This window comes from Periplaneta americana, chromosome 17 (genome assembly GCF_040183065.1).
Source record: "Periplaneta americana isolate PAMFEO1 chromosome 17, P.americana_PAMFEO1_priV1, whole genome shotgun sequence".
Taxonomy (NCBI): Eukaryota; Metazoa; Arthropoda; class Insecta; order Blattodea; family Blattidae; genus Periplaneta; species Periplaneta americana.
The window spans coordinates 32,237,564-32,265,368 of NC_091133.1; the positions used below are offsets into that span (position 1 = coordinate 32,237,564).

The 27,805-nt window shown below is 34.7% G+C and overlaps 1 protein-coding gene across 1 annotated transcript in view; it reads right to left on the reverse strand.

Annotated features, from left to right (window-relative positions):
* The window catches only part of amon (prohormone processing protease amontillado), a 637,284-nt gene that overhangs the window by 89,163 nt on the left and 520,316 nt on the right, over positions 1-27,805 (reverse strand). The window contains exon 7 of the mRNA XM_069816284.1: positions 21,462-21,674. Within this exon, the coding sequence (XP_069672385.1) occupies positions 21,462-21,674 (213 nt within the window). The remainder of the gene's footprint in view (positions 1-21,461; positions 21,675-27,805) is intronic.

Genomic DNA, 27,805 nt, shown 5'->3' on the forward strand with positions numbered 1-27,805 from the left:
ATTGTAAATGCTTAGATTTATCAGCTGCAGATTTTTTCTGAAGTGGCCCTATTCGGTTGTTTATTCCCGAACCATACAGAAGGTTTCGTCTTTTAAAATAATAAACGTACTTTAAAGAGAAGAAGAGTTAAATTTATCCAGGTGTCCATTTCAATTTAAAAAATAATCCCTAACTTCCCCTGATGAAAATTTTAGGTTTCCCTCACCAACCATTGACCTGAATGAAGAATGTTAAGCTCTCTGTTCCGGGTGTTCTTTTTTATTTTACAGAAAAAATAAAGCAAGGAAACCCAGAAAAAACAATATCCTTAACCCTCCTACTACCAGGTTTATTTTTTTACACTGAGTACCGCTGGGGTCATATTGACCCCAAGTAATTTACACGAGATATATCGGTAGTAATGCAATTGTTTTAATGAACTGGCATAAAAACATACATGTTTACCTTGAAAACAGAACAGCTATGTATATAAACATTTTTACATTTTACACTTTGACATCCTTCCGCCTTCATCTTACACGTCCTTACATTTGAAACAAAACAACTCGGAATGTTGTTTACAGACGAAAGATGAACATTTTATGCACTTTTCTGGAGGCTTTCTGTTCACAGATAGTTCACATAAGTGGCATATTCCACGTTTTGCCCCACTTTGCACTTGTGCTGAAATACGAGAAGGAGGAACTTTGGTGCGCCTACGTCTGTTCTTCTGTACTAAAGATGTTCCCAGCTCAAGAAAAAATTCTCTTCTTCTGCAGTTGGTTTTATCCTTCCAGTCAGGATTTAACTCTAGCCAAATTATGAACGCATCGAGCGCACTGATATGCAAAATATTATAAAAAAATAACCATGGGCCACCTCCTTGTTATAAGTTTTGTAATGTATGCCCTGACTAATTTGTCCATTGTGTCTACACCTGACTTCGTTGCGTTATAGTCTAGTACCATAATAGGTTTTTCTTTTCATCTTCAGCTACTTCCTCTTTGAAATGCATAGTGCTCAGCAGAGTAACTACCTTACCTTTTTTTGGGCAATAGGAAACTATCGTAGCGGATTCCTGGAATCCGAAGAGAATTGAAGCTGCTTTCCTTCCCTTTACTATGACAAATTCTGCGGGTAGTTCACGGCGATTCTTTCTTATTGTTCCTAACATGGTCATCTGTTTTCTTTCTAATTCCTTTGCCAGGTCCAAACTTGTGAAGAAATTGTCTGTTGTGATGTTTCTACCACTCAGGGATAAATTTTGAGTTAAGTCTAATACTACTCTTTTTCCCTGATTCGATTCTGTAGGCTGGTCTTCGTCCCTTCCTGTGTACACTTGCAGGTTTGTGAGATAGTAATTAGTGCTGTCACAAGCAGCCCATACTTTGATGCCATATCTTCCGGGTTTTGAAGGGATATACTGCCGAAAAAGACACCTGCCGCTGAAAGTTATCATTTGTTCATCAACTGTAATATTCGCATGTGGTTCATACGCATCATGTAATATGCGTACCCACTGCTCAAATACGTCCGTTATAGGAGTCAATTTATCAGGGCTATGAGTCTGTCGCCGCTGTTGAGCGTCATCGAACCGAAGACAGCGTTGATATTTCGGTAAAACGTTTCCTAGCCATAGAGCTATTGAAAATAGGTCGGCCATGCTCTGTGTTCCATAAATTATTCACTATACCCTCATTGTGACCTTTGTCAACTCCTGCGAGTATAAGCAGGCCAAGAAAGCACTCAAATTCTTCTCTATCAAGATCTATCCATTTGTTACCGTAGGTAATGTTACCTTCTTTGTTGATCCACTTCAAAATATTCTGCAAAATGCTGGGCTTCATAAATAATTCAAAAGCTGACTGCACAGTGTTTACATTCCTCAGACTATGCCGCGTTGGACCTGGAGCCGTCTTCATTACGTTTCATGCTGACTGCCTCCCTTGATGCAGTCTAATAGGACTTTTATTCCATACTTCGTTTCCATTTCTGGACCTCAAAACAACAGTATTACTATTTCAGATGTTTACTTACTGATTATCTATTATAAAAAGTAAAGTAAATCCGTGGCGCTACAGCAGATGAAGGGCCAAGACCGACTAGCCGGCTGTTGGCCTCACGTTCACATGCCGAAGCAGAGGTGGACGATCATCCAACCAGAATGGAGGTATCGTATGGTTAGCACGATGATCCCTCCAGCCGTTAGAGCTGGTTTGCGAAACCGGATTTTTTATACCTATCATAGCTCCCCAAGTGCATCAAGATGCTGGGTGGGCACTGTTCCCATACACTGGACGAAACTTCAAGAGAAAATTTCTTTCCCCATGAGGATTGGAACCAGCGCGCATTACGTAACGCGAGTCCTAGGCAGAATGCCTTAGACCACGACGCTACGGGGCGGAACATCTATTATTCTGCTGCTGTTTTTTGTTGAAATAAATAATTGGTAGGTGAAATATACTTACTTGAAAACATTCAATTTTGAGATGTTAGAAATTTCAGGAACAGTAGTTTCTAAATCATCATCATCATCATCATCATCATCATCATCATCATCATCATCATCATCATCATCATCATCATCATCACCATCATCAGAATTTTCAGCCGATTGACAGACTTCGGTTATAGTAGCATCAATCTCTCCATCGTCATCAGATTTTTCTTCATTTTATTCATGTTCCTCGTTATATTCCTCTTCCTCATTATCTTCTTCATTCATAATTACGCCTATTTCTGAACTAGTCAAATATCTTGCATTAATCATGTAATTCTACATCACACTGAGGCAAAACACTAATAAAAACTTACGCAACAAACCTTAACAATGGGTAAGAAATAATATTTCATTGTTGCATGTGTTCCGTATAACAGATGTTCAAAGTAATGGTCAGCATTTCTACTTTCATAATGTTACATTCAAAGAAAAAATCCAATTTTAATGGGGTCATATAGACCCCAATGTTACTCAGTGAAGAAACAATGAATATTTTTCAATGTGTTGAAAATATAAAAATGAATGAAACATCATTGGATACAGTTGACTCAAAGGGATAAAGTCATAAATTTTGAAAATTATAGTTTTAAATATGGCGAAGATTTTTCTTTCAAAAGAGCTACTGGGGTCATATTGACCTCAGTGGTACTAGGAGGGTTAATAAGGATCCCCTTGCATCAAATCTAACCATTCAGCAAAGTCCAGATGATACAGTTGATTATCTAGCCACTGATTGGAAAATATACACTAGTTAGACATAACGGTATTATTGTTTCTAAAATTTTAACAATGAAAATCTGAGGGAAATTAAAAAAGGTATTGCATAACTGAACAGAAGTGCGAGCGCAATCATACAGTTAAAGTGATCAAATGAGTTCACTTGGATAGCACATCTGAAAAAAAAAATGCTACTATTACCTGGGTAACGGCAGATTAGAGAATAAATTTTTCCCCAAAAGTTTCATCATTGGGGAAATTTCCCTGACATTTTAAGAATGAGGTAAAACGATATTCATAACTTTCCGTGACCAAATTACTTTCCTGATTTCTCTTTGAATACCAATAACTTTCCTGAATGTGGAGACACTGAAAAATAATAATAAAATAATCACTTTAATATTAAAAGGATGAAAAATGTTATTTTAACTATAAAAGTATACAAATAACGAAATGTTGATAATACAATTATTAAATGAACCACGTTCTCGCCTATGTGGAAGAAAGGTGCAAATCATAAAGATCCTACCATAATTATAAATTTATAACCAACATCTGTAATTCTCAGCTATCAGAGACTTTACATGGAACTCTTAACGAGTCAATAATTCATCATTGGGGAAATTTCCCTGACATTTTAAGAATTAGGGAAAACGATATTCATAACTTTCCATCACCAAATTACTTTCCTAATTTCTCTTTGAATACCGATAACTTCCCAGAATGCGGACACTATGCAAAAAAGTAATAATAAAATAATGACTTGAATATTAAAACGATGAAAAATGTTATTACAAGTATAAAAGTATACAAATAACCAAATGTTGATAATACAATTACTAAATGAACCACGTTCTCGTCTATCTGTAAGAACGGTGCAAATAATAAAGATCCTACCATAATTGTAAATTTATAACCAAATTCTGTAATGCTCAGCTTTCAGAGATTTTACATGGAAGTCTTTATGAGTCAATAATTACATTAAGAATTATTTCAGTTCAGTTTTTAATTAAATAGTTCATTTTAATATTTCTTCATGTGAGCTACAGTGTTTCCGAATATCGGCACTGTGGACCGCTTACGGCAGATGTTATTGGGTAGGGTACAGTTTTTATTGAGGCGATGGTTGCGGTATGGCTATCGACATTATTTTCAGATTCAATAAATTCCTTCCCTATCTGTTGCTATCCGTCTGTATGCGTAAAGGATTCCAGATTTACATGACATAACTTTTGCGCGTTTTATTAGAAAGAAAGATCGATAACACTGGGTGTATAAAACGTTACTACAACGTTCTAAACATTTATTGTTGTTCCAGATTATGCATATTAACTGTATAGTAAGTTGGATGAGAGCAATATTACTTTTTATAAAATGTAAGAAATATATGGGATTTGGCTTCCAAATTCATGAAATTTTAACTACTTCGAATATTAATGTTTAAAAATCCTGTAATGCGTAGTTACATTTTTTTCCACATCAATTTAGTATTTGTTGTTCTTATCCTATATTTTAGTTCGACTAGGAAGATAACAGTAAGTTTTGCCAATATCTTGACCAGGGTTGCAGAACTGGCGAGCGCTCGGGCGCGGGTTCGATTCCCGCTTGGGCTGATTCCCTGGTTGGGTTTTTTCCCAGATTTTACCCAACGATAAGGTAAATGTCATGTAATCTATGGCGGCCTCATCTCGCAAAATACCATCTCGCTATTACCAATTTCCTCAACGCTAAACAACCTCGTAGTTGATCAGCGTCGTTAAATAACCAATTAAAAAAAGAACTGGCGAAAGAGGGGTGGAAACATGGGGAAAGCGTTGGTTCCCTGTCCACAGTCCACCGGCGTTGAATGACGTCTCTATGACCCGTAGGCAATCACATAACACAGACACTGAATACAAATCCCCTCCCCTACCAAGTCAATGACGCGGGGTGGAAAGAAGGGATGGGTGACGTATTCCTCCTTCTGATGTACGCCACAATTGGCGCCTAGTTCTGCAAACCTGATATAGACCTACTACATTACTTTCTCTGTTTAATTAGAAAGTACTGTGCTGATCAAAATAAATTCACTAGAAAGAATAGGTGTTGTCGCCACCACGCTCCCACCGCCTTTTACCCCAGGAAAAATCGATTACTCAGTTTTATAAGGTCCTGAGTGAGCCATGGGACCGTTATCTGCGAAAATTTTCTTCCTAGATAACCCTTTCAAAAATAGGTACTGTTTTACTGTTCGATACTCAATTTTACAAACATTTAATTTTAACCAACTATTTTTTCTTAAAGTTCAAAATATGGAATCGGGTAAACTTTTTTAATCAGAAAGCATGGAGTGACCATGAAACAACAATATTTTCAATGGTAACAGATTGCGCTTTTATTAATGAATAAGTTCCATGGTTACACATATAACAAACTCCACTTATATAATTCGAAACACTACTTTGTGTAAGAAATCGACGCCTGTTTAAATACGATAGGCAACACGCAATACTTGATCGACTGGTGTAGTAGCAATAGTAGTAGCAGTAGCAGTAATAGTAGTAGTAGCACAAACAATGGGTCTAGTAGTTATACTAGTAGTATTAGTAATATTAGCAGTAGTAGCGCTAGTAATGATGGTAGTAGCAGTAATACTATCACTACAAGATAGTATTAGTGGTAGTGACAGTAATAGTACTTGTAGCGGCAGTAGTAGTACTAGTAGTGGTACTAGTATTACTAGTACTAGCAGTGGTAGTAGCAGTACTAATAGTAGTAATAACAGTAACATTAGTAGTGCCAGTAGCGGTATTTTAGTTGGTTAATGACGGTGTATCAAATATTGGGTTATTTAGCGTGGAGGAGATTGGTGATAGCGAGATGATATTTGGCGAGATGCAGCCGTGGATTTACCATATATTACCTGACATTCACTTACGGTTGGGGAAATTCTCTAAAAACAAGATAAACAGATAATCAGCCCAAGCGGGAATCGAACCAATGCCCAAGTGCAAATCCGGATCGGGAGGCAAGCACCTCAGGCGACTGAGATGCACCGGTGGCTACCAGTAGTAGTACTAGCAGTGTTAGTAGAAGTAGCAGCAGTAGTGATAGCAATAGCAGTGCTAGTACCAGTAGGCCTAATGGGTGTAGTTGCTAGAGTCCTGCACAACCGGTTACGAAAAATAGAAATATTGCTATAAAACGCCTGGCGCTATAATAATAGTAGCAATAATAATAATAATAATAATAATAATAATAATAATAATAATAATAATAATAACAATAATAATGGCTTTATTTAACCTGGCAGAGTTAAGGCTGTAAGGCCTTCTCTTACACTTACAGAATGCAAAGCTCTTCGGTCTCGCGGAGTGATCCAGTGTTCGGTAACGAATGTTCGAGTCTCTCTCGGGTGGACGGCTCTTTGCAAGGACGCGATTATAATCGTGTACCTTTCAATTGATATTTTCTCCTATTTCCCCATTAATTAATGAATTTCATTCATTCATTCATTCATTCATTCATTCATTCATTCATTCATTCATTCATTCATTCATTCATTCAGGTATTGCAGTTAGGTATCGTCAGTAGCAATAACATCCATCATGAAGCTATAATGATCATTATTGCTTGAGATTATTTTTATTTTTGTTAATAACTTTTTATCTTCTTAAAAATAATTTATTAATGAAATAATAATACATTCACTCAGAATAATTAAAAGTCAAAGGCTATAACGTTACAATAGTAAGTGTGTACTTATTTGATTATGTATTTTGTAAGTAATTGTAATTTATATTACTTTGTTTACATGTCAGATATCATCTATGCATTACGCTTATGCACTTCGTTGTTACCAGTGTCCATGAGTGTCCAATCAATCATATGCCTATTTCAAGCTAACACTTTTTTATTAGGAAAAGTAAATTTTCTTCAATTGTTACTCCATTTGTGTAGTCAGAAAATGTCATCAGAGTTCCTGTATGGTGAAGTGGCCCTGGTGTCCTGCCTAGCCTATAAAACATTAGAAGCAACCGCTTGCAAGTCGGATATTCCGTCGGATGTTCAACCTCGCAGCTTGTTCTCCGACCGGTCGAATACAAACCGGTTCTAAGCGCTGTTCTGCAGCTCTCCAGTAGTAGTAATAGTAGTAGTAGTAGTAGTAGTAGTAGTAGTAGTGATAATAGTGGTATTAGTAGTAGTAGTGATAATAGTGGTATTAGTAGTAGTAGCAGTATTAGTAGTGGCAGTAATAGTAGTAGGCATTACTAGTCTTGTTGGTATCAATAGTAATAGTAGTGGTAGTAGCACAATATACTCTCGATTATCCGTGCACGGTTTATCCGGTGTGCGGAGTACCCATGCATAGCTTACGCTTGAAAATCATTTATTATTACGTACTTATTAATGTGTAAAGTGACAAGAAATCATGAAAATATTATACTGGACTTCAAATTCAAATGGTGGGTTTGAACTAAGCTTTGCTGTTCCCTGTTGAGGAGGTGGGAAAAAGAATGTCCCTTTGTGAAAGAACAAGGAGAGGAATCTGAGGCATAGCATTCTGCTACTATGATGCAGATAGTTTTACGTGTTGTTCTCACTGTAGTCCTCTATTAAAATATTGTGTGTTAATTATAGTTTCGGGTTCTAAACGAAATAAAATTTGTATTAACTGTGAAACAAAAATTAGGAATCATAAAAAAATTGAGAAAGCAGTATCTACCAGTAAATTAGCAAATGAATGTGGCATAGTACTTAAACTGTGCGAAATATTGAAAAAGAGTAAGGAGAAATTAATATCATTCTCAAGGGACGTGATAAGGAAGCTAAATGTTTAAACCGCAAAAGCATGTAAAGTCATCTTACAAGAATCAGGATGCTGCTCTCCTCCAGGGGTTTGACAAGAAGAGAACTCAAGGAACTTCCGTATCTGGAACAATGTGTGCCGAAAGAGCTGAAATTTTCCAGGAAGCACTGGGATTAACAACGTTTAAGCAGCGATATGAAATCCGGCACTTAGCTGTAGAAGGAGAACGTCTAAGTTAAAATCAGGCTTCATCTCACTCGTTCTGTGCAAGCTTTCAGGAATATCAGTGAGTAACAGAATCTAGGTCCAGAACTAATTTATAATGCCGATGACTCCGCTTTAATGTGGAAGCTCTTCTGTCTAAAACACTCGCTTCCGAAAGAGAAGTCTGCTACGAGATGTAAGTCTTCATCTTCAAAGGAACGTGTGACTATAATGTTTGCGAAAATGCTTTGGGGAATCATAAGTGTGTGTATATCTAATGCCTATCCACTCTACTTGTGTGTTTCGGGTTCCGCATACTGCAGATAGATAGCAGAACTGTGACCCATTTTCAATTTGCACACCACTTCAACGGGCCACGTTATGCATGATGTGTATCTGTGAAGAATTATGTAATGTACTAGGGTGATTGTATGTGTAAAAGTGTAGTGTAGGAGTGGGTGAAGATGATTATGAAGGTGAGGAAGGGAGCAGGGGAAACCCGGTGCCGGCACTTAGCCTATTCCTGTCGAATAGCATTAAGGGGACCGTCAGGCTTAACGTCACCATCCGACGGACTAATCATTATCAATAGTGACTATTATGCCTTTTCTTCATATGCTCTGCGGAGAGATTTTGGATTTAACCCAGGCATGAAAATTTCTGATCCCGCCGGGAATCGAACCTGGGCCGGCTAGTCTCGAGGCAGACGCGCTACCACAGAGCTAACTCGGCGGACTTGAGGACGTAAGTTGAATCTTCTTTTAATAGGGTAACTAAGGAACTTCGCTCCTTCAAAGGAAATGAATCTAAAAGCCTTTCTGTTGGTTACTATAATCGAAAAGAGACGTGAATATCTAGGGATATTTTCATGAACTGCTTTATGGAACATTTTGTGCCGGAAGTATAGTAGAATCTCTAATATCCGTGGTAATGATGGGGGTGGACTAAACGATTAATCGAAAAAATTGGATAAGCCGTACTGTAAAAGATTTTCATAAACAGAGACCGGAAGTTTAGGCATTAAGAATCATTAAAATAGGCAGGCAAAAAGGCATCATAAATAGCTAATATACGCAATAAAAGGCAATTACAAAAACCTTGCACTAGATCCACAACCTTGCACTTTCCACAAAGGGATTTCGGCAGCAAGAAATGCTTTGCATAAGTAGAATGCAAATTGAGATTTTCGACTCGATGTTGCAATTACTGTTGGAAGCAAAGAAATCTTCTTCCCAGTAGCTTTGGAAAGTGCATTTTTGTGTTTGGTTGTACTGATATGTTGCGATATGAAATATTTAGCTAGCTACAACAACGTAGCAATGAAAACTGAAAGAAAAATTGTTAAAAATAACGTTAGACCCGCACTCACTGTTTCCTTGTCAAACACAAGCGATAATTAAAACACTTACTGTTATACATTTTTGCACAGCAGCACTCACTGTTGCAAAGAGAATATGAACTGACTGAAAGACAATAATATACATTCGGTGAAGTCACTTTTATTGTAGCGGTTATAGAAATAAATTAAAATATACCTGTATGCAATTTTTAGTAATAAGTTAATAAATAATAGATAAATAATCAAATAAAGGCAAAAAAACATTTTTTTTTGTAAATTAGGCATTTATATTAAAAAGGGCAGAAAAGGGCAACATAAAACTGTGACGTTTCAATCACAAAGGTATAATTCGTACAGATTTACTTTCAAAATGAAGGTAGATTTAACACATTTAAAAAGGCATTCTACCAAAGTTTCGGTATCAGTTCATAAATTAAGTGCATGTGCCTAATACTTCGGCCTAGAGTCCGTAATTTTCTACGTGTTCTTATGTTCAACATGCTGATTAGTGCATCAGAAGTTGACTAGTTTAAGTCTGGTTGTCAATGACGGGCTTTAATTGCCAAGGGAATCCTTGTGATGATTGTCTGCGGATAGATAGGAGTAGAGGTCTCGTATTGTAGATTTACATTCTCGTACATTGAAAATTGAAACTATACGTAGCTCATGTCGAATCAGAATACGAGATTGGCGTTAAAACTGGGCGCTATTTAATAGAAAACAAAGATAAAATTTATATAGATCGGATCGGAGCTTGGTGACCAAGAGACCAGAGAGGGAAACTTTGTGGAGGTTCTCATTTACTGTATTAGAGATGTCGTTGCCATGACGTCGGATACTGTTATCATTAGATCGCGGAACTTCATGCAATTGAATATTTGTATTGATTTGGCATAATGTAAAAGTAAAGTGAATCTATGCCGATCATGGTTTTTAAATTGGAAGGAAGGTAACTTTATTTTGCATAAATACATATTTCGAGGGTTTTCCCTGTTAAATGCATATCTATATTATTTTACACATTTAAATGCAAATATTAACATCACTCCTTGCTTTCCTCTATTTATTATGCAAGTTCAAAATTTTTCTCTGTTAGAAATAAGAATAATTTCCAAGAAAATATAAAGATTATGTGAGAAATAAAACCAATAATTAGTTAATTACTGTTGAGGACATGAAATTGTTGCGACGAAAATAGATACTTGTCCCTACTGTGTAAGTCGGGTCGTTTTCCACTTTTATATACTAGTCATATAAGTGTAATGTTTCATGAGCCAAGACGAAAATAGGCATCGCCTAATATTATTCGTCAAACCAAAAATGAATTTACTGTATTTGGAAACCTGCGAGAATAAAGTCACGTAGGCTATTGTTTAAATATGAGAAATACCTGTTATTACTCCGTTGAGAAGCTTTTATCATCCAGTGTGTTGTCAAAAAAACTGAAAGTTAGAATTTAAAAAACAGTTATATTACCGATTGTTTTTTATGGTTGTGAAACTTGGACTCTGACTTTGAGAGAGGAACATAGGCTAAGGGTGTTTGAGAATAAGGTCCTTAGGAAAATATTTGGGGCTAAGAGGGATGAAGTTATAGGAGAATGGAGAAAGTTACACAACACAGAACTGCATGCATTGTATTCTTCACCTGACATAATTAGGAACATTAAATGCAAACGTTTGAGATGGGCAGGGCATGTAGTACGTATGGGCGAATCCAGAATGCATATAGAGTGTTAGTTGGGAGGCCGGAGGGAAAAAAACCTTTAGGGAGGCCGAGACTTATATGGGAGGATAATATTAATATGGATTTGAGAGCGATGGGATATGATAATAGAGACTTGATTAATTTTGCTCAGGATAGGGACCGATGGCAGGCTTATGTGAGAGCGGCAATGAGCCTCCGGGTTCCTTAAAAGCCAGTAAGTAAGTAAGTAAGTAATTAAGTAAGTAAGTAAGGCTATTGTTGAAGTCATGAAACTGTTGCGAAAGGTAAAAGGCTCGATGGAAGTAATTCCAGCATCACAAAGTAAGCAGTGTCTCCAAATTTAAGTATGCGTTAGAGAATAATCCTGGCTATAAAGAAATGTTCCAAAATGCTGACATTCTCAGTGGAAAATGTGACTGTCACTGAAATTCGGAATATTTCTGCTTACAAGTGTGCATCAGTCACATCATTTGTGATGTCAAAAGATCGTTTTCGGCATTCAATTTTTTCCGACAGATAAGAAGAACATTTTATAGTATAGAACCTGGAGTAATCGTTCGTTGTCTATTGCCATAATAATTACGTGAAAAGCAAACAAAGTTTCAACAAATTGGATAGTTAGAAATGTACCAATTCAAATATGTATGTGAAATGAATAATAATACATTTATAGAGAAATATTACATTTAATGAAAATGATGATGGCTTGATGAGAATTATTACTTAAGTTATTTACATTAAACCAATTTAACCTGCAAATGTATTTTTACTGCATATATTTCAATTTTTAGCACATATTTCAAAAGTTTTTATAGCATAATTGCAATAAATATTTTCAAGTTTTTTAGTTCATGAAGTTCCGTAGTCCAATAGCTACTGTAGACACTGAATACCGATGCCGCAAGAGAATAATGAATAGTACAATCCCAACCGGTAAGGAGTCTCAATTCATATGTTTACGTCATGTTCGGAAAAGAGAGTGATTTCACTGATGTATATAAACCAAGATTAGATTAAAAGAAGAAAAATTGTGCGCTTATTCTCGATATTCATGATTTTCTATTCTAAATTTCCCACATTTTCCTTTTATTATTTTATAACTAAATCCCTAAGTGAATAAACTTCACGATCAGTCACTTTCGTCACGTATTCTGTTGACCTGTTGGACATGTTACAATGCTCCTCTCGCAGACTGATAATAGTCAAAGGCTATTTTTAACTCCGCTCTTATTAGCTTTTTAATATAGATTTTCAACAGTAAACGGAAAAAATTATTATTATATTTTCCAATGGCTGGTAATGACTTTTCGTCATTCAACCTTATAAAGTCAGTTGTGTAGACCAATTTACTACAAAGTCGTTGCCCAGGAACATTTTACTAGACATAAGCAAATCTCGACTAATTTTGGAATATGCAATATAACATAAAAAATGTGTGACAACCCTCTACAGTGTGTGAATAGGAATATCCTGAACTAGCACCAACAGATAGCGCGCGTGTACTTTGAGGGATGCGCTTTGCGTGTGAATTTGTTTTCCAATATATAAACATTGAGGATTTATGTAGTGTATTAGACTAGACGGCATTTCGGAAGGCGGTCAGCTGCTACATGCGCCGTACCATTTCTGGTATGTGACGTCACAAATTTGTACAGTAGAACCAATCAGAATCAGTCTATAACAAGTCCTTCCAGAGTTCGTTTGTTCACATGTGAGTGGTTCAAGTAAAACTAACATTTACTGTGTATGTGTAAGATAAATGGAAGAAGAGACTGTAAAAAGACAAGTATTGCACAGGCAGGCGCGGAAAATAGTGTTTATGGTGTATAATTTTTTAAAAACGTTGACGAGCAGAACGCTGCCGGCCATCTTGATGCTGACTGCAACGTTGCCAATGCGCAAGAAACAACTGTAGGAGCATGTGGTGTGGGATTGAGAAACGTGCAAAGAATATCGTTAGTGAGGAAAGGGTTTGTTTGGTGTCATGTTTAAAGTAATCAACGGCTAAGGTCATTATTGTCTTTTGATAATTTAAATTCTCTCCTGCAATATTTGTATTGCACGTGCTCGAGAAGTACGATGTGGCAATGTTGTACGCTGCCTTGCCCTCTATCTGTCTCCCTCGACGCCAACGCTAGCAGACTACCGCCTTCCGAATTGCTGTCGACCCTAGTATATTAAATACTCTTAAAACAACTCAAAATGCTAAATTGTTGTAGTGTTCCTATAGTCTATGTAAAAACCCAGGAAAGCTTTTTTGCCTTTAATCAGGTCCCGAAAAATTCTGAATATATGCTGTCAACCTTAAAAAAAATGTAACTAATAAAATTGCGTCTATTAAACAAAAAGAGCTACTTCAAATCAGGAATTGCTCGCTATAGTTTCATTTTGGAAGAGGGGAAAAAAATTAATCTCGACAGCAAGTTATGTTAGCGTAGATTGTATGCAGTATTTGTAGGAGTCCCCGAAGTTTACGAATGCATTTTACAATGGAACGATACTTTGACTACAGTAAACTCTCGATGAACTAGGATGTTTATTATGTAGGACGATCCGTAGTGAAAAAACATATAGCCCTATAAATAATTTAGTCTATGTAACTTACTTAGTGAAACCATGTTTTAACTTCAAATTTTCAAAATCATCATACATAGCATTCAAAACTGCATATCTTTAACCTACAAAACGCACGAATAATCATGATACGACTGCGATCATATTGTATAATCCTATTAAAAATTGCATTTGTTTTTTCTGCAATTAGAGAAAAAAAATACGAGAAATTCAATATCCATAGTCCCTTCCCTATAAAAAAGACATTGATGGCTGCATATCCTGTTTGTCGCGTACGATACCTACTTTCAATACTTATATTCACCTTCGACAAAGATCTCTCTTTTTTTTTTTTTATTCGTGCAACTCGTTCTCCAAGTTCTCGTTTAGGTTCATGAACATTCAATTTACTCGAATATTTATAGGGGAATAGTTCAGTATTATACAAGTTGACGCTATTATTTATTGTAAATTAAATTAGATTATGAGGTAAGAAAATACTGAATTATATTAAATTATTCTAGGTTATACAAAATAATTACGAATATAATTTTGACACGCACAGAAAACCAAGCGGGAAAACGTAATGAACTGTAGCATATGACATAATATAGCCCTGTGTAGCATGGAACGCTCCTGCCATCTAACGATAAAATTTCGCATAAGATATCCCTATTATTGCATGGAGTATGCCTACAAACTACTGTGTGTGAATTATTGCGTGGAGTCTGCCTACAAACTGCCATAATCGTAGTCGATGTAGTAAAGCGGTGAACCATTGACTGATTTACTGGCTGGTTTTTCGAACATAAAATCGTATCATAACAGCTTGTCTTAATGTACACTAGTATCTCTAAGCGAGATTCCCTTTATGGCTGCATGCTTATCATACGAGATAATGCTTACATCAATATGACAACAATTTTGTCTCGCGATTTTAAAAATTCGAATATGAATATATAGTTTTCTAATTTATGTTGTTTTTGAAAATACATTTTAATACAAGCCTAACTTAGGGAATTACTGTAATTAAGCTTAATGTAAAGAGTAGACTATGCAAGGTGTTTCAGAATAACTGTTTCTAATTTTAAGATGTAATACAAGGCATGGAATTAGATATTTCTTCTCAATGGGGGATATACAAGTTTGAGGGTGAAAATAGTAATATGCGTTACAAGAGCGGTATGTTGAAGTTTTCATGTTCGAGGAAAAGTTTGAAAAAGCGAAACGTAATTGAGCTTTTTTAATTTCCGAGAATTAAAAGAAAACATACCGCTCGTGTATCGTACATTATTTTGTGCGAAGATCGTTTATTACATACCTGAAAGAGGAATTTCTAATTAGTTGCAATAATATCTCCATCTTGGTTTCTGTTCAATGACGGCAAATTTGCAAAACAAAAATATCTATCTTCAACATTGTTGCTTTAAAACATTGTTGTTCTGTGTTTACTATACTCCAGCAGGCCGTGATATACGTCTGTCTTTTTTTCCCCCCCAGTCTATAAATGCGAACTTAAAACGAACGGTAAGGTTATGTAATGATTTATTTTTCATTTTAATATTTTAAAAATATTATTTATATAACATATTGCAGTAATAACATCGGGAAGTTTAATTTTGCCGGTCTTGTTGATTTTTTCACGGTTTCCTTAATGTTACCTGCATCACGAATGCAATAAGTTTAGTGGAGTTTTAGAGTTTACTTAATTTTTGCAAATATTTAAAAACAATAATTAACAGTGCAATTTAGGTGAAATTGCAGTGGTAAATTTCCAATTTATAATTATTACTGTATTGAACGTCTCTAAAAATAATATGTTGAAAGCCTAAAGCAGTAAAATCAATATGTCACTTAAGCGGTAAGAAGAGGGAAATTGTTATGTGTGTTAGGTTGGGAATACTGAATGTGGAATTTTAGACTTACCGCGGATTGGTTTTGTGCGGAAACGAAGCAAATACGCACGATCTCGCACAAAAGCCATTTGTCAATTTATTTTTATATAAAGATTGGACGTTATTTATCTTTATATGAATAAAGGAATTTTTACGATATATACAATATTTTCGTGGATATGCGAGCGTGAGCTTATTTAACTCTTCACACATGAGGTATATTTAACGCTCATTTATTTTTTCAAAACCGCTTTTATGATAACTCTGCAAATTTTTAAGCTACTGCACTAACATTTTGCATGCAACTGTCTTTCATACTTGTGAAAAATATGAACTACAATTATTATTGCTGTAACATTTATGCTTTTTTATTTTTGTTCCTAAAACATTGTAAATTAAACTTCTCTTAAGAAATTCAGGAAGAAAATACTTCTATTGTAGACGTTTCAAATATTTCAGCTCATATTGTTCATTTGACATTCAGGAATAAATAGAAAAAAAGAATGGCTCAGTAATATATATGTGTATATTATCATAAAAATGGCACACTAGTGCACAAAAATGGCCACTTAGTTGTGATGATTATTCATAATGGTGACATTTTTAGTAAATCTGAAAATAGTCTATAATTGCAGAAGCAGTCAATACTGAGCATGTCAGATTTCAAGTTGAAAGAGTCATTAGTTGCTGAGAAAAAAAAATATTGATTTTCCATAATTTTTTAATGCTCAAACTTGTATATCCCTCCTTAATGAAATAGTGTGCGGAAAATCTTCCTTATCGAGATAATACGATGAAAGTCAAAACACTTCATTGACCTTATTACCATCATCCATGGCTGGCTTTAATTATTATTACGTTTCATCTAGTTCCATTACCATGGAAACAACACTGAAGTTGATTCATTTTCTTTGTATGTCGCAAAAAATAACAATGATGACTACGTATTATAAATTTCGTCTCGGAAGCGCATTTGTCAAGAAATTTAGTATTAGCAGACATGCATGCTGCATTTGGAGCAACTTAACGACAATGCTAATGAGGCACAGGAAATGTAAGTTTAGATTCTTTGAATTTCCCATTTATTTCAAATCGTTATATCTTAATACGGAAACATTTCTGGAAACTAATGAAAAATGTTTATGCGTCCTCTATTACATCTGAAAACTAGCACTAATTATTCCGAAACTTCCTGTTTATTTCATCTCTATATACAAAGAAGCAGATGGTCACATTTCATATTTTATGATATAAGCGGACATCGTCATTAGTTTTACAATACCTCGTACGTCCCCTTTCATATAGGAGTAATTTCTTGCTTGTATATTTCCACACGTTCGTAAGAGAGATTCTAATTTGTCCTGAAACACTATTAGATTCTTTTTCACATACATAGTAGATATTACAGATCGATGGTTTGAAAATCGGAGTCTAATACAACAAAAACGAAAAATCGATCAAAATTCACATAGGAGATGTGAAACCAATGATGACATGTTAAGAAATTAGAGGACATATCTTAACCTTGTGTCATTCATTGTCGTAAGAGATGGTTTGGGATGTTGAAGTAATCCATCTATCTTTCATATTAGTGGAATTTTGAGTAGAAACTTTGCCTACCTTGATATTCGGAATAATAATAATAATAATAATAATAATAATAATAATAATAATAATAATAATAAAATATTAATATTATTATCATCATTATTATTAGTGCCGGTATTATTGTCAATCATAGTATGAATGAGTTACTTTTTGTGTCTAATTCTTAATCCGTCAATAATATGTGCGTTTCTTTTGAGAATAATACTGCAAGTGTAGATAAGCCATAGGTTTTAAAGTCATGTAACTTGCTGGATGGTTTTTCGAACTGTTTGTGTATTAAAATGTTTATTTCTGTCACTTATTTGATGAATAGAATATGTGTTACTAGCACAAGCTTCAAAATTTATTAACTTCTTGTCAAACACCGGCCCAATTATTATAGGTTCCGGTCCACAGATTTTATACCAAACTCCTTAGGGGATTGTCGTCAGTAATATTTATTTTGTAAATAAGAGAATTAAATTTCCTTGACTTCTTTCCAAGATAAAAGTTTAGTGCAAAAATAGTAGCCTACATACATTAAATACAGCATACAGTACATCAAATAAGTTTAATTTGATTTACATTAAAAATAACCACCGACTGCCCGCTTACCGATACAATCTACACTAAATTAGTTTTGTCATGCCTACGAAATCATTTAAATTGTACCTGTCTCCAAATAATAAACACATTGTATTAAATAAGGCACGAGATTTAAAACAGACCAGATAACATGTGAAAGTCTGGCTAAGTACGGTGCATGTCTCTGGAATCCAGATATTAGAATTCGAAACCGGTCGTGGACAATGAATTTTTAAGGGGTAAAATTCTTACGGCTATCATTGCATGAGAAAGAAAAGTCTTAGCTCTCATGAGATAGATTACTGCATCTAGGAGATAAGATATCTCTTTTTTTTCATTTTTATTTTTGTTTTACTTTTTATTCTGCTGATCAATAACATATTTGTGTTAAAATTTTGTGGAATGCTTCCCGAGCAAGAGTATGTACTCTTCTTGGGGGCGCTAGAGAGATTTATTATATATAAAAATATTTATCTTTGTTCTAGTAATGAATTTATTGTTATTACTGCCATACACGTGCGCATCGCTGCACTTGTTACAAACAAACATCATCGATAGGGCTCGGGACGGAATTGTTCGTTTCGGAGCAGGTATTGTGAAGTCATTACTCGGTTGATCCGAGCATAGTACCGAGTACAAATTTGTGGCGGCAGATTTAAAATTTGGATAGATTAAGTCGATTTTAGAACGTACTTTGAAAGTGAAACGAAGCGTGTTTTAAAAGCATTGTAGTAAAGCGTTTTCGCTTTGCCAATTGACGAGAAAAAAAAAGTGCTTCTCTTCATTGCAAAATGGCGGTTTCAAATTTTATTTGCTTGATTACAGCTATTTGCGGAGTTATTTTATATGAAAGGCCTATTTAACCTTCAGTGATGTTATATATGACAGACGAAATAAAATTGATAAAATAGTTTATAATGCTAACAGTTAATAAATTAACATGTAAGTTAAACGTTAAACTCTGCAGCTAAGTAAAAAAAAGATGATAGAAAGAAACGGGCTCCATGAAGCGCTGCCTAAAGCACTTAAAAATAACACAGAGAATTATTTACTATTACTTAAAGTGGATAAAATAATCAAGGCGTCAAGACCAGCAACAACCAGTTCTAAAGAAGGCCAATAACAGGCTGAAACATGTTAACCAGGTACGATAGAATTTAACACGAGAAAGACACATAATATATATTCCGAAGTGATATTGTGTTAAAAGTTGTGTAATCAAGATGTATAAATATACATTGTTATTTTCATAATTTATAATTTTTAATGGATGAAATATCGATTTTTAAAATTTCAAAGATGTCTATGTAACTTTATTGTGAACAGTACCTCAAGTTAAAAAAAAAAAAACATTCGTTTTCAGGAATAGATTTCCAAGAGACAACTAAAGATACAATGTCTTACGAAAACGTGAATTCAAACACTGAAATGGACCTTTTAAATGATAATATTATACTGAATCTGTATAGTAATTAATCCAGAATTTGATGCTTACTAATTAGTACCATGCTTGCCTGAAGTAACTGCTAATTGTTATGTCTTTTTATGCAATATTTTCACTATTAACAAAACTTATCTGATCATCAGTAAATAGAAGCGCAATTTATCTAATACAACTTATTTCATTTTTAATCTTGTAACTCTTACATTAAATAAACATCATTGTGTATTGACTAAGGGCCGTATTCATAGACATTTTTAGCGCGGGTTTCCGGTGGATTATCAGCGTTTTTCGTATTCATAAACCAGTGTTAGCGATAGGATATGATTTGAATTCTGTACTAGTAACCAGTGGATAGCCGGGGCTAGCTTAGTACGCTCGTAGCGCGTGCTGCGACATGTCTATGAATAGCACCCTAAAAGCTGTACGATAATGATACCGGTTTTAGAGCCCGGAGGTAGTGCAATCTACGTCAGACTGTGCGGTCGCTAAGTAGCCTACTGAAAAGAAACTGTGTATACACTGAAAAAGTACGATAAAGAAACCAACTTTAGACCCTGGAGGAAGTGCAGATAATTATGAATTCTAGAATATAGATAAAGGACTATTTCACATTAAAATTACATAGTCTACAATTTATAAGGAAATGACACACTTTCGGAATCACGGATTTTGATAATTTTGCTTTGGATGGAAGTTATAAACGTAGAAGGATGTCCAGAAAAACCAAATTACTACCTACATAATGCTAAAAATTTGTCAGAATTTTGGCAGCGAATTTTGAGTTCTTAGTTAACATAGCACCTACTTACCCTCCACTTTTGATAACTAATTTCACTTATTGAGAGTTTAAGTCACTGACCGATAATTGAAGAGTTCAGAGATCAACACGCGTCTAGTTTGAGTTTCATTTCTTTCCTCTTTACCATCTTACTGTAGTTAATAAATGTAGCTGTTATTTTATTGATGTCTGTTTCTCGTATGATTAAAGTATAAAGAAATGGTAACACGGATGTATTGCTTCTGTTCTTCAAGTACTGCCTTACTGTGCGTGATAGTATCTTAACATTATTTTCATTATCCTAAATCATCAAATGATTATTGACTGGATATTAGTAAACAGTCACCACTAAGACAAAAAGATGATGGCACATTCATTCCCGTTTATGTGATATGGACAACTGGAAAAAACGTAGGTGTACGATTATTAGGTGAATGAAGTTTGCAATGTCGTCTTCCATCTGTCTATGAGATACAAATGTGCCTTGAAATGTCTCACTGTAAACACATGATAAAAATAAAGTTGAGAAGTATTGCTCACGGCAAGGTAAGGTACCTCTATGTCTTTAATGTTAAAAAATTATCGCTTACGGTAAGGCAATTGAGGGGCTTAGAACAAAAAGCAGGTAAGTGACATTGTTAAAAAATTGAGTTAAGTGCGTCTTGTGATAGCTCAAAAGGATGTTTCTTTGGGATAAAATCAGGTAAGTGATCACACTGTGCAGTGCTGCTATATGGGCATCATTTCACCAAACTAGTTTATAATATTTCATTGCATGTAGAACTTTAACTATAATTTCCTCAAAACTAGGTTTCCGTTACTTACCTGCTTTTTGTTCTAAGCCCCGCAATTGTATTAAGGAAAGGCGCAATACCTTTAGGTCTTCACTGCTTAGAAATTATCTCCCAGAGTAAGACACTACATTAGGGAGGAATGACGCAATGCTTATGTCTTTATTGTTGAGAAATTATTATTCACGGTAAGGCACTGTATTATGTCAACATGATATATATAATATTTATATTATTTTAACTATATGAGAAACATTCTTAAATGTATTACAGCAAAAATTATAAATAAGAAGTCAAATGATAAAGAGAATGAAAATACATGGAATAAATACGTGTCTCGAAGTCGAGGGCTCGCCATTACTATTCCGACATTTAGGTTCAAAATTATAAGCGTAGGAAAAAATCAAAGAAATTAAAAGTAAGTAAAGAAATGGCATACTTTCACTTAAGCTGTCAATAATTAGGGAACCTTTGAGCGTTGCGTAATTTCGCATCTCCGTAATTCGTTATAGAAAAATAACTCTCACTAGAGTAGAATTATCAAACTGAAGCCCCGAAAATGTGTCCTTTCTTTGTTAGTTATGTGACTTACCACGCCAGTGTTGGGATCCTTGGCGCCGTTACTGAATGTAGACGCCAGTGTAGAAGAACAGCTTTCGTCATAGTGTGCATTCTGACCGTCGTTGATGGCGCTGTTGATGGAGATGGTCCACATGCTGGCGGCGTAACCGTCGCAGTTGCAGTCGTCGTCTTCGCCGCCGTCTCCGCTTGCCCACACGTAGATGTTACCAAGTCCGTTGCGACCCTACAGAACAAACAACCCTTTTAAAGTCTACATGTTTTATAGGTAAAACGAAGCAATGACAGGTTATTCAGTAGTTTTCTCAAGATGTTTTATATTGATGATTAATTGCTGGAATCACGACGTTTCCAAGGATAATCTAGCATCGCCCATGGGTTAAAAAATGAATATTTGTAATACGCTATTGTTGCAATATAAATTTCAAATACTTTATCCTATTCAGAGGATTTGTTTAATATGTCATTAGAATGAACAACATTTGGTAAGAAATTCAAGTTCTGATCTAATGAAAGGTTAGGAAAGGTAAAATGAGAAAAAGGAATGGAGTAAATAGATAATCTCACAATTGTAATATGCAGAGCTGCGATTCCTTTAACCAAAACATTGAAAATAGGTTAATGGTGTCTAGACTATAGCTGCAGTCTGAAGTATAAAGTTACGAGCATACACTCGCAACGAGAACACGATATCAAAATAAGTCGTCCCGTGAAGGTTTGTTTTCCTTACTCAGGTACATGGACATTTAATTTACTGCGAGCACAAGCGCTAGTCAGAATGTAGTCTTACGTTGTTCTGAAATATGACGAAATAAGAAAACACAACATGCAACAAATATTGGTAGACAAATTTGGCTGTGAGTACTTTTGTGTGAAAGGGTGTAATATATTTTGTAAAATATGTAGTGCGGAAATAAGAGCGAAAGAAAATAAATTTCGTTCAATCACATTGTAATTCAAGACGACATAGTGAACATATGAAAATTCATGTTGAAATATAACAGCAAAAACTCCCATCCACCTCACGGAGTACAAGTACTCAACAATATTTTCCACCCGACTGCACCTCTTTTTCTTTTGATACAATCAGAATGTATATTATAATTTTTTGTCATAAAGATCAGTGAACCATGTACTGATATTTGTTATGCATAGAAGTAGGCTACATTTTATTTATGTATGTCAAACTGAAATTACTAGTTTTTGTTATCCATAGAAATATATTGTATTTATGTATTTTATTCAATTTCTTTTCAAAGTTATATGAAGTTAACTGTGTTAAATTCCAGTAGAAATTTTGCTCAATAATTAAAAATGTTGTACACTTGAAAACTTTGTTTCATTAACCTGCTAGAAGATGTTTCACCCGATTGTACCTATATACACGGGAGCACTGCTTCCGAATGGAATCGCAAGGGTATTCTCTGTCTCTTTCTTTCCTCTACAAACATATACTAGCTGCGTAGTTTACAGCACCGCGCAGGTTAAAGGAATCTCAGCGCTGATAATAACTACTGTCTGTCTACTGCAGTGGTTGCCAAACACCACGAAATTGTGACGTAATAGAAATGCAACCCGCACAACACTATCACAGGGAGAGTGGTGGAGTGGGTATCTTCTCAGGTAATGCAGTGAATAACAGTGCAGAGACGGACTGTGACCAAAAAACGAAAGCAATATAATATTCTTCTACTTATTAACTATACACACTTTTTTGCATGTTAATTTTTTAACCCCCTATTAATTATTTTTGTATTATTAATAAAATAACATAAATTTATTTTCTTATTTAATACAGAAAGAGCGTGTAATTTATATCAGCAGTAATTTGAAATTAGAAAAACGTACCAGGCTGGTCACAAAGTTGTAAATTACACTACATACTTTAAAAAAAACGTTGAAGTATTTTTACTCTGATTAAGACAGAGAAGCCGATATTTTTATTGTTTATTTATTAATTAAATATTCAAATTACACTCATACGTATAAAAAAACGTGGAAGTATTTTACACCCATTAAAACATAGAAGCCAATACTTTTTATTGTTTATTTATTAATGAAATATACAAATTACACTACATACGTCGAAAAAAACGTCGAAGTATTTTACCCCGATTAAGACATAGAAGCCGTTACTTTCTATTGTTCGTTTATTATTCAAGTTACAGGTAAGGGCGTGGTAGTCTTCATAACAAGAAGAATAATGACAACGTACATTGTTCTTTTATACTTCATTTAAAATTTTACAACAAATTAAGTATCTCATATTTTTGCCATCTGCACAAAATAAATACTTTTCCTTCCATGCTCCTTAAAATTAAGTTTTTACTTATTATCTGTTTTTGAAAAGACATCGAAACATATTATCCTGCACACTTGTAACATTACATGCGTACGTCCGCTGCTGATAAATGTCTTTACTTATATCGAAGTGATGGCTGTAAACAGAGGGTGGGGATATGATGTCATGGTTACGCTTGAGTGGAGACAGGGGCATGTGTCGCGACACAGCTTTTGGCGATCACTGGTCTACTGTGTAAAGTATTTTCGTATTCATTCATAAATTTCCATTCAGTGTGTGACAACTCCACAATAACAATGAATGTAAATGAATTATGTGGCAATTTTACAAATAATGCGAGAATATTTGTACAGTAATTTCAACAAAAATATGGCTTATGTAGCCTAATGTGGACTATTAGTAGACTCAAATAGCCTTAGATATCACGTCACTTACATTTAGTTGCTTATCACGTGAGATATATAAATGAATATTCCCCTTTCTTAGGAGGCCCTAGTCCTTACGGGACACAGCGAGCTTCATTCATTCATTCATTCATTCATTCATTCATTCATTCATTCATTCATTCATTCATTCATTCATTCATTCAATTTCGACAAAGAAACTTTCAAGTCTTTTCTCAAAATCGCTGTCATTTCTTTAAAAACATGTGTGGTGCGGATATAATGTTTTCATATTTTATCATATCTTATTCTTTCAATAATTTGTCTTTAATTCGATTAAAACGTATCTAATATTTAACATTAAAGACTAAAGATTTATTTTGTTATTATTTATTATTATTAAATCAAAATTTTACTGAAATAATTTTACTAAAATTATATTCAGCATAGACTATTAAAAAACACCTCTCTTGTACTTTATATCTACACTCCCTTTCCTACATCTCTGTTACTTATGGAGATACAATACTGTTTCTTAATGGCACACTATTTTCCTTTTACATCTTTTGTACGGTAAAATGAAAGAAAGGGGTTTCAATTCTTATGCGAAGAGGCACTTGTAGCGATGTAAATCTCAACATTCGTTTGTAACTAAGCTTATCATCAATTTTACTGATAGGTCTAAATGTTAATGTATAATCTTATCTTTATCCCTCCTAACCCTCGTTTTAAGTAAACTACAGCAGAACATTCATTGACCAGATTTAAATGAATTAAACACTGAATTGTCGCTTCCGTGAGCCTATCAGTGTTCTTAGACGGACAGATTAACGTAGGCCTACAATATAACAGCTAAAGGAAATGCAATTGGGGTATTGTAAAATATCGATATTTCGGTCCGCTGTGGTGGTCTAGTGGCTAAGGCGCTGGACTTATAATCATATGTACCCGGGTTCGATCCCCGGTGTATCCCCATATATTACTTTTGTTGGACAAGCCCGGGAGCTCCGTCTCCTTGTGGTATCCCAACAAATCTACATCATCTCATGGCGGCTATAGCGTAGACCAGCCTCCTATGGCGCACCCTGGGCAACGACATTGTCGGTAAATTGGTGTATACATCTGACTCCATATGGGTGAATGACGAAAAGTTCAGTACCCGCCATTAGTTTAAAAATATTTTGGTACTGCAGTTCAATGTGGGAAGTGTGGAATGTTGGTTCTACTGTTTTCAAACTTTTTTTTTTAATCTTCGGAACATAGTATTTTATGTTGAAGTTCAGAGAAAATTTTTTTCTTTACTACTGACATGTTGCAGTTCAGAACACTGCCGGAACGATCAATCCAAACAAACGAAGATACACATGATTAATTCCAAATAGTATTTTCAATTTATATTCACGTTACTGTTTCCTTCGCCTTAGCAAGGGAACTTTAGAGATCATCACCTATCTAGTTACCAGGTCGAAAGCTCCATTGAGATCTTTATGCGATTCTCAACAATTTATTGAGTTTCTTCATTACGTTGCGAATTATGTTACATTTTACAGTCATTTTCTTTATTACTTTTAAAATATGCACCCAAATACGAAGATAAATCTTCATTTTCTGGATGACACACAAAATGCATTCCTTATAGTCTCTAAAGTAAGACTTCACTTATACATTTCATGTTATAAATAGACGGATGTAATTAATTTTGTTCCAATTTACTTAAATTGCTGTAGCTATAATTACGGAATTGTAATACTTTCCAATATTTTTGTACTTAGGAAAATCACAATTTAAAAGTGATATGAATGATATATAGACTACATTCGACTTCACGTCAGTGCCCACTCACGATTAACGAATGTGTAAGATCATAATGATCTAAAAATAACGCACTTTTCGTTACCTGTTATGGCTATCAAAGGGATTAAGACTAACAATATTCGCATACAATGAATTGTGTTACGACAGCATTATTTTGTGTAAGGATATTGAAAATGTACATTTCCACGAAAATTCTGAATTTTTTTTTCAGCATTACAATACTTTCGAATAAATTATAATCATCATCATCTTTGGCATACTGGTGTAAGTTAGCCTTCGCCTCTCTAATTACAGTATTTCAGTCATTCCGAATTTAAGTTTTCAAACTCCACGTTCTTATTGTCACATTTGCAATGTTATTCTGAATACAAACTAGCCATCTTATTTTTGGACTGCCAACTCTGCCTGCTTTTACCACCTGCATTATCTTTAATTTTCTTGAAATCTTGAAGACGATAATGATATAGAGATACATACTTTGAAATCAGCGGTTCTCATTCAGGAATCAGCACCAAACAATACAACAAAACCAGAAGAAAACTGCGTTATGTGCAGGAAATCGACAAAGAACACTCAACAGCATATTATATTTCTAGATTGGAATTTATTAGTTGTGTAGCACATCGAATAAAATATAAATATGAATTTAAATGCTGAAGATAATTACATGGCTTGTTAAATTTCTTAAAGTATAAGAAAAAAATTGCTGATCACACCTATAAGGTAAAGCCTTGGTTTTCCTGAACCGACGCATGTGACGTGCGAGGTGCGATGCCCGCCTCGCACAAGTCTGAACTACATGAGAGATAGTGAGTGGTTTCTATGGCTGCGAGGTCCGCAGACCTCGCATCTCGAAGTTAGAGAAACCACTCACTTTCTCTCAAGTAGCCCGGATTTGTGCGAGGCGGATCTCGCACCTCGCACGTCATATGCGTCGGTTCAGAAAAATAAAAATCTGTTGCAAGACGCACGTCTGAATGAAGTAGGATAGGAAACTTGGTTTGTGTAAAATCTTACAGGAAGTTATTGTTTTTAGGAATTAGAAGTTTGAAAAATTAACAACTATAAATAAAATTGGAGGATAATTAATTTCAATGTGATGCAAACTTTAAAAATTGAAATTGATTGTGTATACGAGTACATATAACTCATATTACAGTATAAATATATAAAGCTCATGAAGATCCAACACCACGTATAATATATTTCTCATTTGTTATTTTCTCAATTTGATCAAGTTTTAGATTACATATTTTATTATATCTGATGATGCCCAATAAGGCGAAAACGTTAATATTTTCCATATTCATATAGCAAATAAAAATTTGCAAACAAATGTGTCTTATGATTGAAATTTATATATAATACTAACCATGTAATAGTTAAATACACTCAACGAACTGACTGGGAAGACTATCCTTCAGGTATGACGCAATATCATTCTCGTAACGAAACCTGCATGTACTGTTATTCCGAAACGTTGGAAATACAAAGTCTCAAAACCTACAATAATTCTGCCGATAGTTACTTCATTACTGAAATATCTGTATCATTCGAGTAATGTGTAGTATTTTAATGTAATATATTTTAGCTTCAAAATAATGACGTAGAGTTTTCAATTCTCAGAAGCCTGAATTACGGTATACGTATATTATATATGTAGAATGTGGCGTTAATTGGATTCTCGTACAGAGTACCTTTGCAGTCTGGGTTGGAAGTATGAACGTGTTTGATGTTATAAATAGACATTTCATACTAAAGCTCAGAGAACTTTAAAGGGAGTTATTTCCGTACGGGAAAGAATTTTCGATTCATTTTATTTATTCTTTTAAAAGGTTGATATTAAATTACACTCAC